The sequence below is a fragment of the Rhodamnia argentea genome, chromosome 5 (genome assembly GCF_020921035.1).
Source record: "Rhodamnia argentea isolate NSW1041297 chromosome 5, ASM2092103v1, whole genome shotgun sequence".
In the NCBI taxonomy this organism is placed as follows: Eukaryota; Viridiplantae; Streptophyta; class Magnoliopsida; order Myrtales; family Myrtaceae; genus Rhodamnia; species Rhodamnia argentea.
Window position 1 is genome coordinate 26,266,506 of NC_063154.1, and position 23,229 is coordinate 26,289,734.

Below are 23,229 nucleotides of genomic sequence, written 5' to 3' on the forward strand. Positions count from 1 at the left end.
ATGTGGGCGCATGGAGAAGCATGTCCGAAAACATAGATGCGAATGAAATGGAAACCATAGTGCAACCCGCTTACGAGCATCTGAAGGGGGATGAAACCAAGTCCTTATTCTTGCTCTGCGGTCTTATTGGCGGGACCATTCAAGTCAAAACTCTGCTGGTACTAGGCATGGGTTTGGGCTTGTTTGAGAAATACAAAAGGACGATACAAGGTGCAAGGGATCGATTGGATACTATGCTCAGCGAACTCCGTTCCGCTTGTTTGTTGCTGGACGGTGGTGACCACAAGAAATATGTGACCATACATGATCTTTACAGCGAGGTAGTTGTCTCAACTCCATTTAGAGATAAAAATTCCTTAATTATTCATGACGGTTGTGGCACATGGCCAAAGGAAAAGCTTGATGAATGTTGGGCATGCATAGTTAATGTTGGCAATGATAGGCTTGTTGAGCTAATGCCGCGTCGGTTCCCCCACGCGAAGATGCTCATGTTGTCGGGACAACACGATATGGGAGATTGCAGCAAAAAGTATTTCAAAGACATGAAGGAGCTCCGAGCCCTATGTATTTCAAAGACATTTTATTTATGCGACACATTCATTTAACACAAAAGAGAAATGAAAAAAAATTCATAGATCACTAAATCATGGACGTGAAAGAAATCATGGATCGCTATTTTTTTTTGGTCATGAATATCTTCTCATTGAAAATGACTTGATTTATGATCTGAATTCATTGACTCCGAATCTGATCTCGCCCTTTCAGTGGGTCGAAGTCCCTTAAATTGCAGTGGAAGACTAAACAAAGCGCAGTACAAGGCGTGCGAGAGAGAGATGGCAGAGATTTCAGTTCCGATACTTGGCTTCTAGGTAGGGCGTTCTTTCCTTCCAGCACAGGGATTCTTATTCAAATCATACAGATTATTCTTTTCTTCCTCAAATTCATCGTGTCCCTATAACTTTGATTTAAAACCCTGTGTCTCCGACAACGCGGACATCTCAATACACCACAAGCTAAAATTATTCTTGCGGGTTAATCTCTTTTACTCGAATTTCTTAGAAGCCATATTGACAATTGCAAACAGACAAAATATCGAGAACAATTTATTGAGAATTACCCTTGGCTTCAATACAAATCTGTTTTGACTAGGCCGAAATTTTGTACAAACGAAGCGGTTCAAGTAAGAAATAAATTGCACGAATAAAACCTAAACATAACGACATGGTTAGGTAGTATATCTACTCTGTGGGAAGAATAAACAAGATGGCCCCGTGATGATCGGCGTAAATGGGATTGCAATCTCTCGATCACACTCAGTCACAATTGTTTCCCGATAATAGAGTATCACAAAGGCACATAGTTAATTCTTGCTTGATGGGAGAATTGGACCGAAAAATTATGGACAGTCCAGTTCAATACAATCCGGTATATGTTGATCGGATATCGACCCATTTCAAATGCCCGTTGTTACCGAGGTCTAGTCTCGTCAAGGATGGAAAAGAAAACAGTGATGAGGGTATAGAACCGCCATGAGGTCATTGGAAATGTCAAGTTGGGATAGATTTGAAGGATTCTTTACGCTCGGAGGAATAGGACCTGCAAAATGATTATGTGAGAAACTCAGTTGAAGAAGTTGTCTTGTTGTCCAAGACATTCTGGTATTGGACCTATGAAATTGTCGGAGGGAAGATTGAGCAGAGTGAGCCGTTCAAAGTTTGACGGAGTTGGAGGAACTGGTGAGCTGTGTTAGGTTACCGAGTTGCGATAGAATAGACCCGGTGAAATTACCCTGGTTAAGCCAAAGCATCTCTAGAGAATGGAGGTGGCCTATGAACTCTGGTAATACTCCAGACAAGCGTGTGAAGGACGACTTCAGAACCTTCAAAGAGCTGGTCCAAGTTGATTCAGGTAAGTAATCCGAAAGCCCCTCGTTGCGTGATAGATGGAGACATGCCGGCTTTGGCAAAAGGAAAATGTTTGCTGCCAAAGAAGCATGTTCGAGTGATTCTTCGCGGAGGAGTGGAAATTAAACCACCATCAGCATCTTCGAGCGTGAAATGCAACATGGCGTTGGTCCATAACATTGGGAGATCGCAAGAGGCGATGATCCAAGTTTCACAAAATATTGTAGACATGGATTTCTTTTTGTTTATTACCAAACAGAAGGAACTTGCTTAGTCTCATTGATGTATACTAGTTCAAAACTGGACCTGAGGGAATCAAACTAAACCGACATTTTTCAGTTTGATAAATTGGACAATAAGTAATGTCAAGAAAGTTTCCTTCGACAATCGACAAGCGACCTTAAGATGATGATGTGTGTAATAATTCGTTCGTTATCTATATGTTAATATCCGTTCTTTACCTCGTAATTTCTTCTTTCAAGGGAAATTGTAATTCTCCTAAATTTATTGGGCATTTTTTACCCCTCACAAGTGAGAGACATCTAGTAATGTGGGACCACGTGACTTGGCATTCCTAAAATGGCCTCAAAATTCAGACTAGTTTCCAAGATGAACCAGCTTCATCTTCTTCATCTTTTACGTAGAGATACTCAAACACTCTGCTCATTTCCAGCAGGCACACAATTGCACGTTTTCAATCACTTCATTCCCAGCAAACACACATCATCTTTGCATGTGACATATCTCAGAACATAGAACCACTCATTCACAGTGGATGACAGTATCATTAACGGAATGGACTAAAACAGAGGCTGATATACATGTACCCGGAAATAGGCAACTTACAAATGGAGGTTCGGACAAACATCATACTAGCTCAATCTGAAGACTTTATGAGAGAATAAAACGGACATGTCTCGGTTTAGACGTATGATACTCCCTGAGGCACAAATACGGAAGAACGTTTCTCAAATTTGTGGACCGACTTCACTCAGGAAAATCAACAAACACATGGTGACCGGTTCATGCAATGTCGAAGCACCAATTCGGATCCAGAATATCATGACCGCTATTCCATATAAAATAAAGGATAGTGTAGTCACATAAAAGTATGTTTAGGTTACTATTCGATGCTTAATCGGAATCGATTCTCACACAAATTTCAACCACGGCTCTCGGGTCTAAGCTCACCAAAGCAGAGCAAAGAGGCGTTGGCCTTGAATCGGTGTTCGGACCGGAAAGGAAGGATCCTGGAAGCGTCTTCACTGGCGAAGAAGGAGCTGCCGAGCTTGAAGCACTTCAAGCTTCATGGCCAAGAAACAGAGCAAAACAGCGGGGTTCGCGGCGCGGCTTGGAAAGGGTGAACGGCAACAGCAAAAACCTCTATTAATGGCCTGAAATCGGGGAAGGAGTTCTGCAAATGAGAGAAATCAGTGGGAGGATTTTGTATGAGCTCCCTGCAACTCAAAAAATGACCCCCTTTACGTGACCGAGTTCCCTGTTTCTGTTGCACGGAGACGAAGGAGCCTTCTCAAATCCGATTCCAAATGAGCGATTTGAAAAACATTTTTTAAAAAGTAATTACTTATGTCGCTAAAAAAATAAACAAATGAAATTTTTTTTTGTTATTTAAAAAAATAGTTAGGCATAGATTGTTGTTAATAATGAAAAAATAAACAAATGAAATTCTTTTCAGCTAATCCTATGTAATTATCTCCCATCACATGAGATATATAACTGGAATCAAATTACTCGATTGGTGCTTGAACTTTTGTTTTATACTAATTGTCGCAATTAGCATCCTCTATAATTGTGCCGGTGATCGACGAACATTTGTCGACAGATTTTGTACTTAAAATCTTAGCATTTTTAACTTAGAACAAATTTCAAAGCCGCTCCCATCAACCAATAGATAGAACTTTACCTGATGTATGTGAACGTGGGAGTTTGCACGCAACGATAAAAATACGTGATCGAGCCAAGGTTTCAGAGTGCCATGCAAAAAGCACAGTAAAAGTAAGTGTTGCCAAGCTTTTGATGACAGACAACATCATTTTGACAAAAGATTAGAACAAGCCATTAAAAGATTAACGAGGTCCTCAATAACATAGTGCTAGGATTTTCTCAAATATGAGAATTGAACCTATGTAAGATGATTATCGGCCTTCATTTCAGTTTGCGAAAATGACGCTCTCTTCAATCTTAGCTTCTTTTCTTGATGTTGATCGGATGGGCAAAGACAATATATTCTGAACAACAAGATACTGAATATTTCATGACATTTTCGATTGTGGTAAATTTTTTGAAAACTATACCATCCACGGAAAAGAGTTTTCTCACCCTAGCAAATCTCCTAGATGAACGGCTCTTGATGCTCTCACTGTCTCTCGCAAGTTTTCACACATATTAAGCACATTCGCAATGTGCAGAAGACCGAACTCTACAACAAAATATGTATATGCTAAAAACTATATATGATGATAGCATCGACTTCATCTTCAATAAGGAAAAGAACTCTTGTAGGAAATAGCTTTTCCTTTTTGTATTACCTACAGTCCCATTGCTAAATCATAATTAACACATCACGACGCATGGTCTAGTCTACTCACAGAGACAATTGACCTCAAGCATCTTTGGCTTGAGGTTTACCGACCAAATCTAGGGGAACGATGGTAGATATTTCGATGCATATTCATACATCATATTTATTCGCCGGAATAGTTCCTCTCTGAGGGTAGGCATTACTTTTAGGAAATGAGTTTGACAAAAGGAGGGGCAAATCTTTTTCATTAGTGGCCTTGTTAGTGATTTCCTCTTTTGGATCCCTGGCCAACTATTTTCTCGGTCGGTGTTAACATGATTCAATCTTGAGTTATGTCATCTACTGTCATAGTTGCACCTCATGGAGAAACCTACTAGTTTCTTCTAGCTGTGTATAACGACTATTTGACAAATCGATACACAAGCACATTTGTCAAGATGCACATGTGACCTATATTAGAAAAGTCTCACACCAGAGAATTTATGTGGTGCAAGTAGTTTATATATCCTGTTTGATCTATAATTCATTGGTTTAGGTTTTTTAGGTGCAACTGGATATGTTCTTGGACTCTCTCGTAGCGATCTCCTGGGACTCCCAATGTGTCTTGGTGTTTGGTAACTAACTCAAGGTATCCAGTGTGTGTCAATTTTTGGTGAATGATCAAGGAAGAAATCTCATGACTAACAATTTATAAGCAATCTAGCATTGTGTTATAGCACCACGGACTCTATGGCAATTCGGAATGGAGGTGGGCATTGTTGTTGTTGCGGCCTTCACCCGCAACAAAGTGGAAATTCACACGTGAATTAAGGTAGAACAGACTTAATACTAAACTCACACTTGAGTGAGGGAGAGATTGTTGAGATAAACATGTGATTTTATTAAAAAAATTTCACATTGAATAATTACTGTATTAATTAATATAGCCTAGTTGATCTACAATTGGACATGTTGATGGGCTCGAACTTTTTGGCAATCTCCAAAGTGAAGGCGTGAAGCTTCCAATAGCTTCCGCGCCTAATAGCTTTTTCCCATGGCATGCTTGAAAGGTTATCAGAGGGCATGAAAGCAATAGTGATGCTCTGTTGCGCCTTTCAATAGTCTTTGTGAAAGCAGCCAAATGCAATAGCCGATCGTGGAAAGTCACCTCGTAGAATTAAGAGAAAATAATACAAATGATCCATTAATTTTGGTCCATTTTGCGAAGTTGTCCATGAAATTTTAATTTATTTAATGTTGTCCTTGAACTATTGGTAAATATTCAATGTAGTATTTGGACTTTTAATTTGTTTAAAGTGATCTCTAAATAATTTGTAAATGTTTAATATAGTTCTTCCTTATGCTCAAAACGGCGATTTAGACCTTATGAAGACGTGGATTATTATATGTTGAGTCGGAGTGATAAAAATGATGAGTGAGCATATCCATCTTTTTATCTATCTAATTTAGAAAATGAAAAAAAATAGTAACTTTTGATATTGAAGTGGATATTTCTTTTTCTGATTTGAGATAAATATCGTACATGGACAATCCACATGTAGTTTTTTTTATCATTCAAATTTAACAAATCGGAAACCACATCAGCAGATTTTGCTAACTTGAATTAACAAAAAGACAGCATTAATATAATATAGGTGAGGGATTTGGCTGAACATTTGTTAAGAGTTCACGGTCCGAGGACTACATTAAACATTTACAAATAGTTCAAGGACCACATTGAACAAATTAAAAGTTTGCGGGCGACATTGTACGTTGAACTAAAGTTTAGGGACCTTTTCTGTCATACTCCCCCGGAAGGAAAGTGAAAGTAGGAACATGCTACTTTGGTTTCTTCGCATTGTGCAAGGTGCTTCTTCTCATAGAACCACCACTTACGTGCATGGCTTAGGTACCATTTGTTTTCTGTTTTCTTGTAGATGGTTCAAACTGTTAGAATATTTTATTTGTTAGAATATTTTATTTGATTTGATTCTGTATATATTCTAGAACTATTGTCGTTTATTCCGTAGGATTGTTTCCTCATAGATCAGACTTCATTGTATCTATTTATTACGGCTTTGTGCCTTAATACAATATACAGCTCAATTTTCTATCATGGTATCAGAGCTAAAATTTACTTCTTACCAATCCTAATTTTTTTTTTCCTTTTCCGTTCATCGTCTTCATCGCGCTAGCCGCCCGACGTTGTTTTCGTCACCCCTCGAATTCGCAACTTGACGTTGGTTAATATGGGTGATTCAAGTGATCGGATTGATGTTAAACTCGATGGCTCCAATTACGCTTTTTGGCGGCCATCGGCTATGGCTGCACTTGTTTATCGAGATCTGTTTGAGCATGTTGAGGGTGTTCGCATCCGTCCGCCGAATTCAACGACGCCGAGCAATCCAAACTCACAAATGATGTGATTGCTCAGCGTAAATCTGGCATTCGAAACTGGATTGTTGCTGATCGGAGGGCTTGGGCCATCATATTCGGCTCTCTTGATCATACCCTTCGTCCACAGGTTGCTCACATTACAGGTGCGAAAAATCTATGGGATCAGCTTGCAGACATGTTTACTCAGACCGGCTCTATCCGTGTCTACCAGTTACATCAAGACATTCTTTGTCGCTACCCAAGGCGCTCGATCAATCCGTGAGTTTTATAATTATTTGAAGTCGCTTTGGAGTCGGCTTGACGTTTTGTCTACCACTTTATGTTCCACATGTTCTAGTTGTGCCACATGTCGGTCTTCTCGAGCCGGACTCGGGATCGCCCGCGACTCTATGATTTTCTTATGAAGCTCCGACCTGCTTTTGAGGGTGTTCGTAGTCAGATTCTTTATAGGAATCCTCCACCCTCTCTGCTTGATGCTGTCAAGGAGCTTCAATCCGAGGAAACCCGGTTGGGTCTTCTCTCATCTTCTGCGGTATCCGATCCCACAGCCATTCTCGCTACTCCTCCATGGGCTCTTGCTCGATCTACGCCTTCGCTTTATGCTCCAACGCAGAGTTCTCTTGAGTCTGCTCCAACTCGGGGGTTCCCATCAATCTGCTTCAACTCAAGGTTTTCATCGGACTACTCGGTGCTCTTATTGTAATCGTCGTGGTCATATTGAGTCCCGTTGTTTTAAGAAGCGACGCGATACACAACGCTCTTCTCGGACTCCACCGGCTCCTGCTCCGGCTCAGCATGTTTCTCTTGCCTCTTCTTACGTGGATGAGCGATTTGCTGCTCTTGAGGCTCGGCTAGCCCGCTTGAATCGGTTTCAGCTTGGCTCTCAATTGTCCAATTCGGGCCCTTCGGTTGTTGTCACTCCTGCTGGTTCTTACGCATTTGCTACTCCCCCTTCGAGTGGTTCTTCTACTACTTGGATTCTTGACTCGGGAGCTGCTAGACACATGTCTACTTCTGCTGCCTGTCTCACCGAGCTTTCTAAGCTTAAGTCTCCAGTAGCGGTTCTTTACAGCCGATGGTTCTCCTCTTTTGGCTACCCAACGGGGGACTCTTGTTTGTCCTCGAGATTTTTATGTTCCCGATGTGTTGCATGTCCCTTCTCCGGCGCTTAATTTATTGTCACGTTGGCCGGCTACGATGCCGGTTGTATTGTGAGTTTTTCTGACCGCTCTTGTTTTGTGCGGGATCGTTCGAGTGGCGGAATGATTGGCAAGGGCAATAGACATGGTGGAATATACACTATGCAATCTCTTCACCTTCCATCCACCTACACTTCCTCTCCTTATCCCGTGCTAGCTATCATGGACCTTGCGCGATGGCATCGGCGTCTTGGGCACGCTTCCTCTTCTCGTCTCTCTATTCTTCATCAACAGGGGGTTCTTGGTCCAGTTTCCTCTAGTGTTCTACCTCCCTGCTCTATTTGTCCTTTAGCAAAGCAGTCTGCTTTACCTTTTCCTATTAGTACTTCTAGTTCTAGTAGCATTTTTGATCTTGTTCATTCTGATGTATGGGGCCCCGCTCCTATTCCATCCAAGAGTGGTTTCAAATATTATGTTTCGTTTATTGACGATTATTCTCGCTATACTTGGATCTATCTTATGCGTCGGCGTAGTGATTTTCTTACCATTTATCGGACTTTCACTGCCATGATATCTATACAATTTCATAAGAAAATTAAGGTCTTTCGCTACGATTCTGGGGGAGAATACCTCTCGTGTGCTTTTCGTTCTCTCTTAGCCAATGATGGGACATTGCCACACCTCTCTTGTCCTGGTGTCCCGGCTCAAAATGGGGTTCTTTGAACGTAAGCATCGACATATTCTTGAAACCACTCGTGCTCTTTTATTTTCTACTTCGGTTCCTACCGAGTTTTGGGTTGAAGCTCTTCTCACTGTGAGTTCATCTCATTAACCGCCTTCCCTCACCTGTTCTTCATCGGGCAACACCTTTTCGGCGACTTCATTCCCGCTATCCTACTTATACACATCTTCGAGTTTTTGGGTGCACATGTTTCGTGATTCTCCCTCCCATTGAACGTACGAAGTTGATTGCTCGATCCATATCCTGTGCATTCTTGGGGTATAATACTGAACACAAGGGCTATCGTTGTTACGACCCGATTGCTCGGCGTATTCGTATTTCTCGTAATGTCACTTTTCATGAGCATGTTCCTTACTTCCCTACTACTCCTATGTTTTCGGTTTCTAAACCTATTTCTTTCATGTACTTTCCTGCTGACCCTTATCCCGACCCTCCGGATGTCTCCGCTTCTCCTCCTCCAGATTCCTCCGCTTCTCCTTCTTGGGATGTCTCTGCCCCTTCTTCTCCGTCTAAGTCCCCTCCTACTATTGCCCTTCCTGCTCCCCCCCACCGACGATTCCGCCCCTCGCGGAGTTGCGTCGTAATCCTCCTCGGGATCGTCGTCTCCCCTGCTCGGTATGTTCTTTGCTGCCTCTTATTCTACCGAGTTTGGAACCTTTTTGGCTGCTATTCATGATGTGCGAGGAACCTACTAGCTACCGTGAAGCGGTACAACATGCTAAGTGGCGTCAGGCCATGGTTGAGGAACTTTCTGCTTTGCTGAATACCGGTACTTGGGAACTCGTTCCGCTTCCACCTGGTCGATCCTTGATATCATGTCGCTGGATCTATAAGGTAAAAACTTGTTCTGATGGCAGTATTGAGCGATATAAGGCACGTTTAGTTGCGCGGGGTTTCTCACAAGAATATGGCATTGATTATGAGGAGACTTTCGCTCCGAGAGCGAAGATGACTTCTGTTCGTACTCTACTGGCCGTTGCTTACGTTCGTAATTGGCCTCTCTATCGGCTCGATGTGAAGAATGCTTTTCTTCACGGGGATCTTCATGAAGAAATCTTTATGCAACCACCACCTGGTCTTGCTCACGCCCCCGGTCGGGTTTGTCGTCTCCGACGAGCTCTTTATGGCCTCAAACAAGCACCGCATGCTTGGTTTGAGAAGTTTACTGCCGCCGTACGTTCTGGGGGATTTGTTCAGAGTGAGGCCGATCATGCTATGTTTATTCATACTTCGTCCTCCGGCTTTACTATTCTTCTTCTTTATGTGGATGACATGGTCATTACCGGCAATGACTACGATTATATTGCGCATACCAAGAGGCATCTTCAACGACATTTTTCCATGAAGGATATTGGTTTATTGCGCTATTTTCTTGGGCTTGAGGTTGCTCGTGAGTTCTCGTGGTATTCTTCTTTCTCGTCAGAAGTATACCGTGATATTCTCTCTAGGGCTGCAGTTTCGGATTCCCGTCTTTGCACTCACTCCTATTGAGTTAAATCAAAAGCTTCGCCCTGACGATGGGGAGCCTCTTTCTGATGTGACTCGTTATCGAAATCTGGTTGGTAGTCTTGTGTATCTTACTATTTCGCGTCCCGACATTGCTTATGCAGTTCATGTTGTCGATTAGTTTGTTGCTGCCCCTCGGTCTACTCATTATGCTGCTGTTTTACGGATTTTGCGATACCTTCGGGGTACTTTGACGCGGTCATTATTTTTACCATCCTCTTCTCATCTCGAGTTACGTGCTTATTCCGATGCTGATTGGGCTTCGATGTAAGCGATCGTCGGTCTATCACGGGGTTCTGCATTTTTCTTGGCGATTCTCTCATTTCTTGGCGCGCCAAGAAACAACAGATTGTCTCACGTTCCTCTACAGAGTCCGAATATCGTGCTATGGTCGACACTACTGTTGAGATCGTTTGGCTTCATCGTTTGCTTATCGATATGGGCGTTTCACTTCAAGATCCAACTCCTTTGTATTGTGACAACAAAAGTGCCATCCATATTGGGGCTAATCCTGTTTTTCATGAGCGCACCAAGCATATTGAGATCGATTGCCATCTTACTCGTCATCATCTTCGGGCTCGAACCATCTCTCTTCCTTTTATTGGGACTACGAATCGGTTAGCCGATGGTTTTACGAAGGCTCTTACAGCGCCACGTTTTCAGTATCTCATTTCCAAACTCTCGTTGTTTGATCCACCTTGAGTTTGAGGAGGGGTGTTAGAATATTTTATTTGTTAGAATATTTTATTTGATTTGATTCTGTATATATTCTAGAACTATTGTCGTTTATTCTGTAGGATTGTTTCCTCATAGATCGGACTTCATTGTATCTATTTATTACGGCTTTGTGCCTTAATACAATATACAGCTCAATTTTCTATCACAAACATATTTACCCTAATATTTGAAGAAATATATCATGTCATCACGAAGAAATTACAAGACACTGTATGTTTTGTTGCATTAAATCTTTACTTACCAAATACCAGAGTTATTTCTTGATCGATGGGAGAAATGAGCCAAAAAATGGGACAATCCAGTTGAATAGAATCTGGTATGTGTTAATCAAATATTGCGGTAGAAGACCAAACAAAGAGCATTACAAAGCAGGAGAGAGAGAGATGGCGGAGATTTCTTTAATGCATGATTCTTTCATTTTTTTTTTTTTCTCTTTTCCTGTTCTCTTTTCACTTTATTTAAAGGTTTCAAAGTGAAGAAAAGAGGAGATGGTTGATGACTCTTTCTCTTCTCAGTTCGGATTCTTGGCTTCTATGTGGAGGTATCTCTTCCTCCAGCATAGGGATCCCTCTTCTTCAAATTCATCGTCTCCCTGCAATGCTAAATCCAAAACCTATGTCTCCAACAACGTGGACATCTTAATGAGCTCCAGACGAAAATTATTCCTACCGGTGAATTTCATAAATTTGAATTTCTTAAATGCCATAGCGATAATTGCAAATAGACAGAAAATCTAGAACAATCGATTAACAACTACCCTAGGTTTTGATACCAGTTTGTTATGACTAATGTGGAAACATAGACAAATGAAATGAATTAAGTAAGAAATAATTTGCTGAAATAAAGAATAAATGAACACAACGGATTTACAAGATTCGATGGATTAACCCACTCCATGGGGAGAATTAAAGATGGTTCCATGACTAAAGATGGTTCCATGACAACCAGCAAAAATGAAATTAAAATCGCTTTATCACGCTCACTCATAAGTGTTTTCCTATCCTGGAGTATCACAAGAATTAATCATAATAAATAAGTTTTCTCACATTCTTAGCTCTCTTGGATGACTATTCTCAATACTCTCCATATCTCTCACAAGTTTCTTTTATACATATTAACCACTCTTACCGTGCACACAAGATCAAACTCAGCAACTTATTTCTACGCAAAATATTATCAGCCCATTCTTTGACGACAACATCGATTTCATCCTCAATAATCAAAAGAACACATGTGAGAAATTAAATGACCTTCTTGCATCACCGACACGCCATTTGGCAAGAGTCCAGTTTTGTCTTCCTAATATGGCCTGGATTGCTTTGCAATTGGATCATGGGTCGGATTTCAAATCAATTGGAATTAACTTCTACTTATAATCAACACATCACAACGTTAGCGCCTAGTGCACTTGCAGAGGCAACTTATCTCAAGCATACTTGGCTCGAGCTTAAACAATTAAATATACGGGAACCTTTGTAAATATTTCGATTCAGAAACGTGAGCAAACAGAAATGACTTAAGTAAGAAATAAATTGCAGAGGTAAAATGTGAACACAACCGATTTACGTTATGAATATTTGACAAATATCTTTACAAGATGCTTTCATTGGTCCCTTCTCAGAGAACCGTCACTTGCGTGGTGGTCAGCTTACGTAATGTATGTTTTCTGTTAAATCTTGTAGATGTTTCAAATTCATTTACCTTCATTTTAGAAGAAGAAGAATATCATGTCATCGGGAACAAAGTCCAAGACACTATATGGTTTGTCGCGTCAAATCTTTACTTACCAAAGTCCGGAATTATTCCTTGATCAAGAGGAAAAGAGTGATGCATATTCATGAATCATATTTATTTTTAGGTGTATTTCCTCTCCGAGGCAGGTATCTCTTTTCCAATGGCATATTTGAAAGTCGTCAGTAGATCCGAATGCCATGGTGGGCTCCGTCGTGCCTCTCAATGGTCTCCGTGGAAGCTGCAAAGCGCAACATAGAAGGAAAGTGAAAGGTGCTTCCGTTGGTCCCTTCTCAGAGAACCTTCACTTGTCTTCTATGATAAGATTAAACAAAGAGCCGTACGAGTGAAGAGAGAGATCGAGAGGGAAAGAGTGATGGTGGAGATTTCTTTAGTGCAACATGATTCTTTCCTATGTTTATTTTTTCGCTTTATTTAAAGGTTCCAAAGTGAAGAAATGATGAGATGGCTGATGATTCTTTCATTTTTTTGCTTTCCCTTCACGTTGAGGATTGTTTCTCATCTTTCAATTCAGGTATTTGTCTTCTATATGATGGAGTGGAGGATTCTTTTCCTCCAGCATAGTAGATTCTTCTTCAAATTAGATGGTCTTCACGCCTTTTCTTGGCCAACACGTTCGTATATATTTTGGAAGCTTTCACCCCATCTCATCTAGACATCTGTCGCATTTCCCCTATCTCGCATTTTCACTCTGTGTCCATCACCTTCTTCTTCAAGCCACTAGCGCGCTCTCTCTCTCTCTCTCTCTCTCTCTCTCTCTCTCAGCTGCTCATTGTATCCATCTTATTGATCCTTTCCTCTACTTCAACCATTTCGTTTTCAGGTTCCATCACTACAGCCTTCCTCTTCTTCATTCATTTCGTTAACTTTCATTTCTCTTCAAAGAGGAAGGAAAGAGAATCAGAAAGAAGTTCAAAAGGGGGGAAATGGCGGATATTGTTCTGTCTGTAGCTTCCAAAGTGGTAGAGTACCTGGTGGCTCCGGTGTGTCGTCAATGTGGCTACGTGATATTCACCAACAGCTATGTTGGAGAACTTAAGGAAGAACTCATCCAGCTCGAAAAAGCAAGGCAAAGGGTGCAGCATTCAGTCGATGAAGCTCGAAACAACATGAAGCTGATCGAAACTGACGTCGAGGAATGGATGAAAAAAGTGGAGGCTGTCGCCAAAAAGGTGTGTGATGTGCTGGATTACGATGGAAGAGCCAAGAAAACTTGCTTCTACGGGTGGCTTCCCAACCCAAAGGAGCGTTATAGTCTCGGCAGGACTGCGAGGAAGACAATCCAGGCCATCCAAGCACTCTTGCTAATTAAATTCGAGAGGGTCTACTACGAGAGTGGTCCGCCAGGGCTTATTGGTGGCGCTCCCGACCTGACTTCGTTGGCTCGTGATGGAGACGACACTATCACTGATTCACGAGCTTCCATCTTTCAGGGCATAATGGAAGCCCTGAATGATGAGAAGCTAAAAGTGATTGGGGTCTATGGGCCTGGCGGCGTGGGCAAGACTACGCTGTTGGAGGAAGTCGAGAAGAAACTCAGGAAGGAGGGGAGACCGTTCCAGATGATCGTCAATGTAAAAGTCTCGCGGACTCCGGACTTGAATAATATCCAAGGCCAGGTCGCTGACGTCTTGGCACTGGATCTGAAGGACAAGCAGAGCCAACAGGGAAGAAGAGATCTTCTGTTTCAGAGATTACAGAGGGATCCAAATGAGAAGGTTCTCATAATATTGGATGATCTATGGGACCAACTTGATTTGAAGGCAGTTGGAATTCCTTTGGGAGACGAGAGCATGGAATGCAAATTGTTGCTCACTTCGAGAGATCAACGTGTGCTAGAGCAAAAGATGCATGCCGATCAAACATTCCATCTTGAAGGTCTAAGCTACGGCGAAGCTTTTAGGCTATTTGAAAAGACGGTCGGCGATAAGCTCAAAGATGACGATGATTTGAAAGCAAAGGCAGCTCAAGTGGTAAGGAAGCTCGCAGGTTTGCCTCTTTTGATTACCTCAGTTGCGAGCACCTTAAAATGTAGTGATGTGTACACATGGGAAAACATGTTGATAAAAATAGAGGACCCAAATATCGAAAGAATAGTGAAGTGGAGTTACGACCATTTGGAGAGAGAGGAGGCGAAATCTTTATTCTTGCTCTGTGGTCTTATCGGTGGGACCATCCCAGTCGATCTTCTACTGGGACTAGGCCTGGGTTTGGGCTTGTTTGAGGGTTTCAATAAGACGATACAGAGTTCAAGGAATAGATTGATTGCGATGCTCCATAGCCTTCGTTCCGTTTGCTTGTTGCAGGATGTTGGCGAGGTCAAGGAAAATGTGACTATACGCGATCTTTACAGCGAGGAAAATGTGACCATACACGATCTTTACAGCGAGGTGGTCGTATCAACTCCATTTGAAGGTCAGATTTCCTTAATGACTAACAGAAATTATGGCTCGTGGCCAAAGGACAAGCTTGGGAAATGTCGGGCATGCTTAGTTAATGTTGGCAGTGATAGGCTTGCTCAACTGATGCGACGTGGGTTTCCTGACATGATGATAGTCATGGTGCTGGAAGAACGTGACACGGGGGATTATGATAACCTGAATTTCACATACATGAAGGAGCTCCGTGTCCTCTATCTTCGCTCCATGCATTTTACTAGTTTACCTTCCTCGATCGAAGTTCTCGGGAACCTCCAGTCATTATATTTAGACTATTGTCATGTGGAGGATGTGGCAATTCTTGGAAAGCTCAAAGCATTGCAGATTCTCAGCTTTGCTTGGTCCTCGATTTCTAGGCTACCTAAAGAGATCGGGGAATTGACCAATCTGAGATCGTTGAATCTAAGCTTCTGCTGGAACCTTGAGATAATCGAGCCCGGAGTCCTGAAAGGCTTGATTAACTTGGAAGAGTTACTTATGCGGCGAAGCTTTTATCAATGGATGGGCGAGGATGAAATATCGTTGGAACCGTGTAATGCTAGGCTTGTCGAGCTGAAAAACTTGACAAAGCTGACCGCTCTGGAAATATCAATCCCTGATCCCACCAGACTCTTGAAGGCTGGTGACCTACCATTTGGGAACCTGATCAGATTTTGGATCAGCATCGGAAATGTTTTTCAATGGAGGGAATATAAAGGTTTGACAACCATGGTGCTCAATTTAGCAGGGTGCGGTAGTATTCTTTCAAAAGGATGGGTTCAGAGAACTCTATATAAGACTCAATACTTGCATTTGGAGGGGTTGGGAGAGTCCAAGGAGAATGCTCACGAGTTGTGCACCCAAGGATTTCCACAACTGAAGCATCTCGAAATTCGGGACAGCCCCTCAATCGAGTATATTGCCAGTTCATCCGGTGGCATCCCACACATTGCTTTTCCGAGTTTAGAGTCTTTGTTCCTCTATAATCTTATTAATCTGGAGAAGATATGCCATGGCCCTGTCGCCCCAGGGTGCTTGAGCAAATTGAAAGCCGTGAAAATCACAAGGTGCAACCGATTGAAATACTTTGGGCGTCTTTCACAGATGCAAAGATTTGTACAGCTGGAAGAGATTGAACTATGGGGATGTGAATCCATGCAAGCCTTCATCGCATATGATGCAGGAGAAGATACAGCTGATGCCGATCACATAGTTGAGTTACCTAATGTACGTCGTCTGGAATTGTCGCGGTTACCAAGAATGACTAGCTTTTGCATCGGAGCTGGAATTGCATTAGATGGTGCTCCAATTCAGGTAACTACTTCATTTTCTCCCACTTGTTAAAAGAGTATAATTTCCATTTATTCTTAACCTTGCCAAATAATAAATTTTGGTGTTTGAATAACAAATGAAATATCCTCTCAAACAAACCACAGAGCCCACATTTTGATTCACATTCAACTATTGCTAGAGGGGAGCCTCGTTGTACGACTGACTTTTTTTTTCTCTTTCATTTTTAGATAATTGCACTAATTATTTGGGCTCTAGCATGGTTTTCTATTACGACTAATTTATTACTCATTTAACATTTTTAATGAGAGGAAAAGACAGCGTATTTAACAAATGAATGCGAGAATGATTCTTTGATGAATGAACGAAATTCGATAATTTCAAAATGAAGAAAGTGACCTCCGCAGATTAAAGCAAGTTGCAATTGATTCCAACACATCACACCAACGTCACCGTGTCCACGTCAGCTATTTTGGGTATATTTCCTTCTCCATCCTTTGAGGCACGATGGAAGATATAAGATTTCGCCGTCTAATCAATTGAGTTTCCGATGTTTTTAAAAGACACTGGGTCCATTTAACTGAAGGCAAATTCTTGCTAAAGGATGTTTTCCTAGAAAATGAATTGTTTTCTTGTACTTAGTATACCTAGCTCAGAAAATTTATAAATGATTACTGAAAACGCTCTTATGGATCCTCAATAGAAACCGCAAAAAACCTTGCTGAATCACATTAGAGGGTGCTCCAATTCAGGTGACTTCTTCATTTTGTCTTTGTGTCAATCTGTCTTATCGAAAGAGTGTAAGTTTCATTAATTCTTAATCTTTACAAAGGCTATCAAGATCATACTGTTATTGGGGGATTTAGGATAAGGACAACATATTGAATTCACATCTGATTACTTGTGCATTTTGATGTTTGAATCACAAACAAAAAATCCTTTCAAATAAACGACAGACCACATATTTTGATTCACATTCAGCTATAGCTAGAGGGGAGCCTCTTTTATTACTCATTTACCATTTTTATGGATCCTTAATAGAAACTACAAAGTCCCAATTGATTTCACTGTCTTTTTAAGGTTTCATTCCCTCGCTTGGAATCCTTGGAGATGGTTGGACTCCTCGACGTCGAAAAGATACTCTACAGTCAGTCTCCATTAGAGTACGTCAATCTGGAATCCATAGAGATAAGGAAGTCTCAATCCACATCGAGTATTCTAAAATCAGAATTGATACTGAAGCTGCCGAATTTGAAGTCAATGAAAATTAAGAGCTCCCAATCAATCAAAGTAGTTTTTGACCTGGAGGAACTAACTGTCGCGGGGCATGTCGAGATTCTCTCTCAGCTAGAGATGCTGACATTACGGACGTTACCGAACGTGCATCGCATGTGGAAACACGATGTCAAATTACAAGGAATTTCGGTATTTCGAAACCTGGAGAAACTCGAGGTCAGCGATACAGGGCTGGCATTTCTCTTTCCTTTGTCTGTGGCTAAATGTCTGAGAGTAATTAGAGACATTCGAGTGGACGATTGTCCAAATATGAAGGCTGTGATTATGGATGAAGAAGGAAGAGATGAAGGGAGAGATGATATTATAGAATTGCCACTATTGGAACGACTATGTATAAGAAGCTGTCCCACAGAGAAATTCTTCTCATATCCTCACGGAAAGAAAGAGTCAATAGCCACTACTTCAGATTCACAGGATGCTTGTTCTGATTCCTTCTTCGATCGAAAGGTGCACATCCATTCTCTTGATATTATACCCATGATAGCCATAGGTACGCACTTTGCAGGGCAAGTAACGATATCTCTTCGAAGATTCTTATTTGGTTTTATTTGTTCAAATGTGTTTATAGTTTACAACTACAATTGTCAATCTTCCACCGTATCAGATAGATAGTTAGGATTAGGCCGAATCGTCTAATTTTTCATAGCTGTAATATGACGCTTACCTTTTACGAGCAGGTTAGTTTACCAAGCTTGAAGGAGTTAGAGCTTGTGTATGTACGATCCTTTAAGAGGATATGGAACGATGAACTTCCGACAAGTTCCTTTTGCGAATTAGCCACACTCGCCCTTGGAAGTTGCTACGACCTACTCCACGTCTTCCCTTCGACAATTATAGGGAGATTGCACAACTTGAAAAGGGTCAAAGTTTCAAGTTGTCCCAATCTGGAATCGTTGTTTGATTGTGGATCCCTTGATTCAAATACAGAACAAACAAGGGTATTGCTCCCCCGCTTGGCGAGCATCTTCGTTTTTTACTGTCATTCCCTGAAATTGTTGTTTGATTGCGGGTCCCTTGATTCAAATACGGAACTATTGCTTCCCAAATTGGAAGAAGTGAGGGTGATGCTTGCAGAAAGGCTGAGGCACATGGTGAAGAGTGACGCCCAAACGGTTATGGCTTTTCCTAGTCTAAACTTTGTGGAGGTTGAAGCTTGCACGGACCTAACATATCTCTTCCCCAATTATACGGCCACAACTCTAGAAAATCTCGAGCGGCTATGGATTACCAGTTGCGGACAGATGAAAGAAGTGGTTCCCAAGGAAGAAGGTGGTCGATCAAAGTCAGATGTGATGAGTTTCCCTTCCTTAAGTGAATTAAGACTTGATGAGCTCTTTAACCTGATCAATTTCAGTTCGGAAAGTTGTTCATATGATTTTGCCACCTTAGAATATCTAGTTATTTCGCGATGCCGTAACTTTGGAGCGTTCATCCCGAGTCCTACAAGTTTCGAGAGGAGTCCAGGCGAGACGGCTAAAGAAGATGATGAATCGCCACAACCGTTGTTTAATGAGATGGTTTGCTCTATGCCTTACTACTATTACCTGTATTCTTGCATTATCTTGTTTTAGAATGAACAATGAAATAATTTCTTTTTTTTTTCTCACTTTATCCTCATGCAGGTTGCGTTTCCCAATTTAAGAAAACTAAAAATTGGACGAGTTCAGTGCAAAGAGCTGTGGAACAATCGAATTTCCAATGATTCCTTTTGCAACTTGGAATCTCTTAAACTGGAGCATTGTAACAATCTCCAACGTATTGCCCCATCCCATATGTGGAAGAGGCTGCAGCGCTGTCTCAAGATCCTAAAAGTGAGCTCTTGCCGTTCGATCACGACCATATACGAAGCTGACGGGACAGATTCAAGGAGCGGTCAATTGAGGAGCCTTTATTTGTATCGTCTTAAAAACTTGAGGCACATTTGGCAATCCGACGGTCTCCCAAACATCCCATTTCCAAACCTGAGATTCATAGAGGCTTGGAGGTGTTCACGTTTGGAAACGCTTTTCCCAACTTTCACGGCGGAGTTTCTGGGGCAAATTGAAGAGCTGGTGGTAGGGTCATGTGAAGATATGGAACTCATTGCTGGCCGTGAAGAATGCGAAGAAGCGAATGGTATGACAATCACCTTCTCCGAATTAACCGCTCTTAGACTTTACGATCTGCCGAAATTCAGGAGATTCTCACCTGAGAAATACTGTGCGGAATTTCCATCCTTGGAAGTCTTCAGAAGAGTAAGCTGTGGAACAGAGCCGGACCAAAGCTTTGGGGATGATGAGGAAAGGGAGGAGGAAAGCGACGAAAGTGAGGAGGAAAGTGAGGAGGAAAGCGAGGAAAGTGTGGAGGAAATTGAGGAAGAAAACGAGGAAAGTGTGGAGGACATTGAGGAAGAAAGCGAGGAAAGTGAGGGGGACGAAGGGGAAGACTAAGTTTTATGAAGTGGAGCCACAAAGTTTGTGACTATTGCATGATTATTGTTTCTGCATTCTCTTCTAAACTTCCCACGAAGTTTGTGACTATTTCCTTCACTACTCATTTGTTTGGTGTGTCTCCTGGTCTATTATGACAAGGGGCCACTCATTGGACCATACATTGTTGGGTTGTGGATAAGTTCTAATCTCAGTGCATTATCGTGATAACATCGAATCTGTAAAATGAGTAAACGCAATCACTTTCACCTGATATTACTATTATATTAAGCCTGCTTAAGGAAACCACTGAAATTCTCCATATCCAAAAGAGCTTTATGGGTGCATATGGGAAAAAAAACTGAGGTGTTTGGCATATTTTTCTTAGACTCCTTTAGCCAAATGCTGGCCTTGGTAATGCTGAAAGCTCTAGACAGGTCCTTAGCATTTTTGGAACACAAGCGTGGGAGAATTCTTTCAAAATTGCCCCCCCACCAAAAGTTTTTTCATATTTCATTTTTGCCCTCACTAGGCACTATTCACGTTGAGTCGCCGATGAAGTTTCGCTGAGGGCTGCGCAAGGCTGCTTGGCAGGCAACAAGCCAAACCGCGACCCTAAGCAAGGACCGCCGATGGAAAGGTCCTTTACATTTTCATTGAGGCTTTCCCTAAATGCTCAATCAAATGCAGCCTACGTGCACTTAACTTCATGAAGATTCAAATTTTTATGATGCACATTATTCTCATGTGACGCCCTGAAAATTTGACTTCCGTTTAGTAGTAGAATTTAGTTATGGAAAGACTGTAAATTCTAGTTCGGTGCTCAGAATTGAATCTCTAAGGATTTAGTGATGGAAAATGGAAAATTCCCAAATTGTCGATCATATTAGTTTAGGGTTTGATCGATTGATCGTTTTATTTTAAGATTGGAAATTTCTATACCTGAGTGTTATTCTAGCCCAACTACGATGGGATTGGACAAAATTGCCCTTCATAGAATGGCCAGACGACAAGAGTGCCCTTAGGAAGACAATTGACGAAAATGCCCCTGAAATTTTAGGAAATTACAATTTTGCCCTTAGAGTTATGGATAAAGGGACAAGGCAATTAATAGAGGTGGGCTCCACCTTACCAAATAAGCTCTTCCTAGTCAAAATGGCCAGCCACACCTCAGCCCCTGACCCCAAGCCAACCGCCTCTCTCTCCCCTCTATTTCCTCTCTCTAGGCTTTTTTTGTCTTTCACACGCCACTGCCCACTCTCTCTCTCATTTTCTGAAAACCAGAGCACCAGGCCGACCGCCATACCTCACCGACCTCCTGCCAACTCCCCTGCACCATCCCGACCACCACACGCCAGCGAACGACGTCCAACGAGCCCAGAACAGCCGTGAGAGGCTGGAAGTCCCGCAACAGCCCCTGCTCTGTCCTGCTGCGTCTGCTGCTGTTCCAATGGCTTTCATGCATCATCAGCCACCACCACCAAGTCCTCCAACCACCTCAGCCTTCCTCTGACCTGCAGCCACCACCTCTGACCGTCGGAAGCCACCATAGAACAGCCCGAGGAGTCGAAACAACCGCTGCCCCAGTTTACCCTGTTTCGCCCGGTTCTGTCCTCACCAGTTGTCCGCCACTCCGCCCATCCCCGACCACCGCACATTCCCCGACACTCCATTAGATCCTCACCAACCACCCCACGAAGCCTCGATGCCGTTGGAACCACGAACAGCCCTCAAACATAAGCTGTGTCGCCTCCCCTGTTCTGCCCGATGCCCTGCTCTGCTTCTACAGCTGCAGCAGCTTCTGTTTCTGTCTCTGTCGCCGCATCTGCTTGCTGTCCTGACCACCTCCGATCACCACAGCATCCTCCAGACTATCCTCGACCACCCTGTACCGTCGTATAGCCGCCTGAAGTCCCGAAATTTTGCGGAACAGCCCAAAAAAGCCCCTGCCCTGCTGCTGTACAGTGCAGTTTTCAAAGTCTGACTTGGAGAAACAAAGCTTGTTCGCATAGCAAACGGATCCGAAACCACTCCAAACTTTGTACACACCTTCCTCTGCCTTTCTATGACGTTACCAGCTAAAGAAAACCCCCAGATCAGTCGCCAAAATTGAAACTGTACATGTTGCCGTCCGGACTGCTCAATCTGCCCGGTTTTTGAAAAACTGGACTGCTTTGCCCTTTGCCGACCTCCACGGACCACTGCACACCCCCTGATACCTCCCTCGACCTCTTAAGACGTCCTTGGATCATTTCCAAGCTTCGTTGTGGGCTGTAGAGGCCCAAACAGCTCCAGTTCGGTAAGAACAGTTTCTGTTCTTAGTCTGTTTCGATTCTGCTTAGACTAATTATTGTTGATCGCGACTCAAACGAGTTCTGACATGACCTCGTCGACCTGTGTGATTCTCTATTAGGTCTCGACTTCGAGGAATAGCCATTGTTTCGTCTCATCGATGCTCGTTGTTCATCGAATCTCGGTTTGAAACCCGAGAACCACAGAGGATCATAAATTGTTCTTCTGACACCAACCGATGGTGAGTTGACCTCTATGAATAATTGGATTGGATTGATTGATTGAATGGTTGCTTTTGCTCGATCGCAAGCGAGCAATAAGCTAAACATGAGTGTACGAATGATTGACTAATCGAATTAGCTATTAGTGATTTACCTTGGAATTGAGTTTAAATGTGTATGACTCGAACAAATATCCATGCGTAAATTGGTAAACTCATTTGAGTCGATTGTCTATATTGATTGTCTAATTGAGTGAGTTGATTGACTGTTGATTGATTGGATGCTCGATTGGGGATTAATTATCTCGTATTGCTTGCAAAGTCTAGTGGACGAGTTTGAGTGTTCATATGGTCATATTTGGCATCAAATGCATGATTTAGCATAAAAATGGCCGAAGACCAAACCTTGACCATAACTACATGAACATGTGGCTATACTTGAAGATAAAAACGGAATGGTTGTTGGATGGATTAAATGGTCATATGATGGGACGGTGATGCAATGCCCGACGAGCTCGTAAAGTGCCTAGTACACGAAGCCGCACGACTTGTCGGTTGCACGACTCTCCATGCTCTCTTGGTACAGGATTCATGGATTGTCGGATGC

General features: G+C 42.3%; 2 protein-coding genes across 2 annotated transcripts in view; both read left to right on the plus strand.

Moving 5' to 3' along the window:
• The window catches only part of LOC115731362 (disease resistance protein At4g27190-like), a 77,693-nt gene extending 58,824 nt beyond the window's left edge, over positions 1-18,869 (plus strand). The window contains exons 2-4 of the mRNA XM_048279731.1: positions 17,487-18,149; positions 18,380-18,793; positions 18,855-18,869. Coding sequence (XP_048135688.1) covers positions 17,487-18,149; positions 18,380-18,793; positions 18,855-18,869 — 1,092 coding nt within the window. The remainder of the gene's footprint in view (positions 1-17,486; positions 18,150-18,379; positions 18,794-18,854) is intronic.
• A 55-nt stretch (positions 18,870-18,924) lies between these two features.
• On the plus strand, positions 18,925-20,296 carry LOC125315158. Its single transcript, XM_048279361.1, has 2 exons — positions 18,925-19,219; positions 19,325-20,296. Exons 1-2 carry the CDS (start codon positions 18,944-18,946, stop codon positions 20,129-20,131), a joined length of 1,083 nt encoding a protein of 360 aa, XP_048135318.1. The 5' UTR covers positions 18,925-18,943; the 3' UTR covers positions 20,132-20,296.
• The last annotated feature ends 2,933 nt before the right edge of the window (positions 20,297-23,229 follow it).

What these genes read in the sequence shown, in the direction of transcription:
- LOC125315158 (XM_048279361.1), top strand. Translation starts at nt 18,944, where the DNA reads ATGAAAGAAGTGGTTCCCAAGGAAGAAGGTGGTCGATCAAAGTCAGAT. An exon ending in AACCGTTGTTTAATGAGATG is followed by an intron (nt 19,220 to 19,324) that starts GTTTGCTCTATG and finishes ATCCTCATGCAG; the next exon opens with GTTGCGTTTCCCAATTTAAG.